At 35.4% G+C, this 4,624-nt stretch overlaps 1 protein-coding gene and 1 pseudogene across 1 annotated transcript; one reads left to right on the forward strand and one right to left on the reverse strand.

Annotated features, from left to right (window-relative positions):
* The first annotated feature begins 270 nt into the window (after positions 1–270).
* On the forward strand, positions 271–1,738 carry LOC140966786 (pectinesterase-like). Its single transcript, XM_073427042.1, has 2 exons — positions 271–847; positions 1,053–1,738. The coding sequence occupies exons 1-2, from the start codon at positions 271–273 to the stop codon at positions 1,736–1,738; spliced, it is 1,263 nt and encodes a 420-aa protein (XP_073283143.1).
* A 978-nt stretch (positions 1,739–2,716) lies between these two features.
* LOC140966785 (rop guanine nucleotide exchange factor 14-like) lies at positions 2,717–4,619 on the reverse strand (annotated as a pseudogene).
* Positions 4,620–4,624: the final 5 nt, after the last annotated feature.

Consider the following 4,624-nt stretch of genomic DNA (forward strand, 5'->3'; position numbering starts at 1 on the left):
AATATAAAAAATAACATATTCTATTTTTTTTTAAAAAAAAATCAGAAATCCTGATGCACACAAACACTAGCTACAATTTTTTTAAAAAAAAATTACAGATTGAGTTTCACTTTAACACAAACACTTGAACTAGAATATTTTATTTGTTCAAGTTTAATAAATTCTATAACCTCATAAACAAGGTCTTCATAGAAACCTTAAAAACTTCGAATTCACTCTGAAATAATTTTGTGAGGAATTACTATGTCGTTTATTCGAATTTTATTCGTAATGTCACTACTTTTGTTCTCTTTCAATATACTCACAAGTTGTAGACCATTGATAGACGTTGAATTAGAGGAGGAGTTACCATCGAGGGAGGATCGAGAACTAGTCGAGGATGCTGCTACAGTTTCGGAAGACGGCGAACTCGATCCTTCTCTAAATGTTAATCAACTTGTCAACCGCAGAAGCGGTCATCAACACCGCCACCGCCACAACCACCATCATGGTCATGGTCATGGCCACCATCGTCAACGTGGCCACGGTCATCAACCGAGAAAACCACCCAGAAGAAAGGCACCAAAACCAGCACCAACACAAGCCATACGGGCTGATATAGTAGTGGCGCAAGATGGTTCGGGGAACATGAGAACCATAAACGAGGCGGTCGTGGCAGTGGGAAGGTTGAGGAAAGGTGGCCAAAGGTTTACAATACACGTGAAAGCTGGAATTTACAAAGAGTATGTAGACATACCCTATGATATGGAGAATGTTAGTATGATTGGTGATGGAATTGGGAAGACCATAATTACTGGAAACAAGTATACTTCTTCCAAGGTATCAACCTCTGAGACGAGGACTTTTGGTACGTACTATTTCGATTTATTTAATTTTTTTTTTAAAAAAATTGGATAGGAAATAACTAATTAAACTACCCTTTATTTGAATTATTATGTATGTGGGATTTTGAGATTCAATTTTTCTTTGTTACAACGATTATTTAGGAACAACGTATTATTTTTTCACTTTTATATCACTTCATTAATATTACTTTGTCTTCTAAATTGTAGGCGTCTTTGGAAATGGATTCATTGCACAAGGAATCACTTTCAGAAACACCGCAGGACGCTTGGTAGCGCAAGCGGTTGCTTTAATGTCACAATCAAATCACTCCGTTTTCTATAGATGTAGTTTTGAAGGCTATCAAGACACACTCTATATAAGCAGAGGCTTACAATTTTTTAAAGAATGCGACATATATGGAACGGTCGATATGATATTCGGTGATCCAATAGCCATTTTACAACACTGTCACATATATCTCAGACGTCCAAGATACAATATAATAACTATTGTAGCTGAAAAACGAGAAAATCCCAATTCCAACACAGGTATTGTGATACAAAATTCGACTATAACGACCACTAGAGAACTCTCCCAGTTAATTGAACACGGCTCAATTATGAAAATATATCTTGGAAGGCCTTGGGGGAACTATTCTCGAACAGTTGTTATTAATACTTTCTTAGAAAATATTGATCCAGAGGGGTGGTTGGAGTGGGATAAGAATCCCGATCTTGTTTATTATGCTGAATATGGAAATTCAGGATCGGGTTCTACTACATCTAGAAGGGTTAAATGGAAGGGTTTTCATCTTATTGATGAAAATGAAGTGTTGAAATATACTGTGAGGAATTTTCTTCAAGGAGATGCTTGGTTATCCGCAACAAAAATACCTTATGCCTCCTCCCTTTGAAATTTTAGATTTTTTTATGAAAATAATACATATTGTTAAGTATTTATATTAGAAATATTTTTTAAAAAGAGCATACATATCCTGTAAGTTATATTTATTGCTTTATAGTTTTTTTTATATGTATATTTTTACTATTTTTAGTTTGATCACATTTTTGTACTTTCATGTATGTTTAAATTCGAGATATATAAGAAATATTAAAACATATATTTTCTCAACAATATATTTTTAAATATTATGTACACTCTTCTTCAAAAATAGATGGTCCTGATTACGATTATGGTTACTGAAAATCTAGAAAGTTACAAGTTAAATTTTAATTAAACAGTTTATACTTTTCGATTGAAAAAACTTAAGACCATACAAATGTATCTCAGAAAAATCCGGAAAACACAAGATACGGTCAAGAATCTTTTGAAACCTCCGAGGAGGTGATAGATTGATATTTATACAAGATTTAATAATATAAATTAAAAAAATTGTACTTAATATATTTAATTTTTATATAAAAAAATATGAACTATAGTCATCACCATGTATAAGTTATGCTACTAAGCCAAGATCAAGAAGATTCGAATCACAAAAATTAATTTTATGCGATTCAAAAAATCTCAAATACAAGATCATGAAGCGTGTTTTAACAACTACACACACTCTAACCATGATCACTACTTGGAAGAACCATGTTAGAAGCCAACAAAGTTTCTCTCGATGAAATCTCTTCGCCACTCAAGTCAGATACAAGTCAGATACGGGGACGAAATGTATGCAACAAACATACAGTAATGAACCATATCGAATATGGTCAGAAATATGATATTCACTTGTGTCGGATATGGCTTCCACATTTCGTTTGTTGACAGATATTTTCTGTAAAGCTCGTAGAAATAACTGGAAATATCTGACATATAATCATTACATTTTCATATTTGAAAAATATCACAAAATCAACTATGGCAAAAAAACACTTTCAAAAAATATCATCAAATGTAGTATTTGTATTTTTAAAACCCTTCATAACTTAGAAATGATCCATCGTGTTTGGTATGCAAGATGTCACTTTTCTTCTGAGTGCATATATAACTGAGTGAAACTCGTAGCCATTGCCATCTGGAGAAGATATCAAATGGCAACAACTCGGTTTTCCATGGCGAATAATCATGCTTTTCTGCTGAGCACAAAGATCATAGTATTATTTACAAAACTCGGATTTTTCATGGAGAATTCGGTGCTGACATATTGTGGCAAGCCTCCCTACCAATGCACCAAACACGGCTTCGACTTGGTGTTGCTGTCACAGAACTTATTTTAGCTTCTTCACACTGAGTTTCAACATCGGAACTGCAAGATTTTTTATCAGTGCTATTTAATTGATGAATCAGGGAGTGTCTCACTCGATCAAGCATGGGGCTGTCTGATATTCCAGGGATCTTAGCTCCAACAAGGTGTGACATTGCCACTGGGGAATTTGGATTACTGATGACATCTTCTTGTAGGATATCTCCTATTCGAGACAGAATGCGGAATGCCAAGTTGGCTAGAACTCGGGAATAGGCTTCAAGAATCGAGTGCCCCACGTCCTACAAATAGCCAAACAAATAATTTCAATCTCTGATGGTAAATGAGTCGAGAAATTTGAAAATTCTTGGTAAAATAAATCATAACTGACCTTGCCGTATTGGATTTTTGTGACATCAAGGAATGTTTGTGGAAGATTTGGGAATCTGTTCTTGAGCTGCTGCAGAAGCATTTCTGCTCGATTCACCAATGACTCTATCTTATCCAGCTCAGATAATGGATCTTTAACCAAAGACCATGATGTTTGGACGGGAGATTTTTTGAAGGATTGCTCGTTGATTCTGTCTTTCCATGAAAGTGTAGCTGCTTCTAATCTGTTAATAGCTTCCAGTGCACCTTGTTCAGATTTCAGATTTAAACAATCGATCATTTCATCGACTGAGGTTGAATCTGCAGTCAATATCTTGAAGAGTTCCTCGCTAAGATTTGCCTTTCCTGACTGAAACAATAGATAAGAATGGGAGTAAATATCATTGAAATTTTAAAATTAAATATTTTCAAGCTTCCATTTGGAAGATCAAGCATAAAACAAACAGATTAATACAGAAAAAGTATCTGGATCAATTAACTAAAGAAATCAAAGAACATATCAGGCAACAGCTATTTAAAATCTCAAGTTTTCTAGAACTTTCTTGCCTTTGGAAGTGCATCCTTGATGATAACAGGAATTGGCATTTCTACCAAAACATTTTCATTGATCGATCTTGCAGCTTTGAATACTTGATAGACCAATTTACCCTGATGCAATAATCTCTTTCTTTCTGTGTCCGAGAGTCCAACTTTAGGTACCTGAGGAGATGGAAGCCACCATCTTTGGCTCTGGCCACCACTCCGGCTTCTTCCTTCTGCTCGGCTTCCTACTTCTGAGTACCAAAATTCTTTATTGGTCATTGAATCAAGTGTGTCCTAGACGGTGTTAAGAAATCAAACAAGTGAATTATAGGTTGAACAGGCAAAAGATTCGATTTATTAATGAAGAGACCACATACAATGAGCATGGAATCCAGCTTCTGCAATGCCGGAAGATTCATACGGATGTCTGCTCGAGCTGTTGGGGTCATTATCTACACCAAAACCAGTGATTTTATTAGCAGGATGAACCAACAAGGGAGGACATGACCTGTGACTCGGTGAAAAGATGAAATACCTCCAGTGTTAGGCCATTGATGCCACTTTGTTTTGCTGGAACCAACTCAACCATATAGTTAGTAGGGGACAGCAACCAATTCATTTTTTTATGCCAGTTAATTTTCATTTCCTCAGGCAGTGGCTCCAACTTCCAAAGCTCGCCAAAAACAGAAGCTGCGA

The sequence above is a fragment of the Primulina huaijiensis genome, unplaced genomic scaffold (genome assembly GCF_012295235.1).
Source record: "Primulina huaijiensis isolate GDHJ02 unplaced genomic scaffold, ASM1229523v2 scaffold207972, whole genome shotgun sequence".
In the NCBI taxonomy this organism is placed as follows: Eukaryota; Viridiplantae; Streptophyta; class Magnoliopsida; order Lamiales; family Gesneriaceae; genus Primulina; species Primulina huaijiensis.

Bases quoted from the DNA above. Each gene is read 5' to 3' on its own strand.
- LOC140966786 (XM_073427042.1), top strand. From the start codon at position 271: ATGTCACTACTTTTGTTCTCTTTCAATATACTCACAAGTTGTAGACCA. The intron at 848-1,052 runs GTACGTACTATT...TCTAAATTGTAG, and splicing joins CTCTGAGACGAGGACTTTTG to GCGTCTTTGGAAATGGATTC.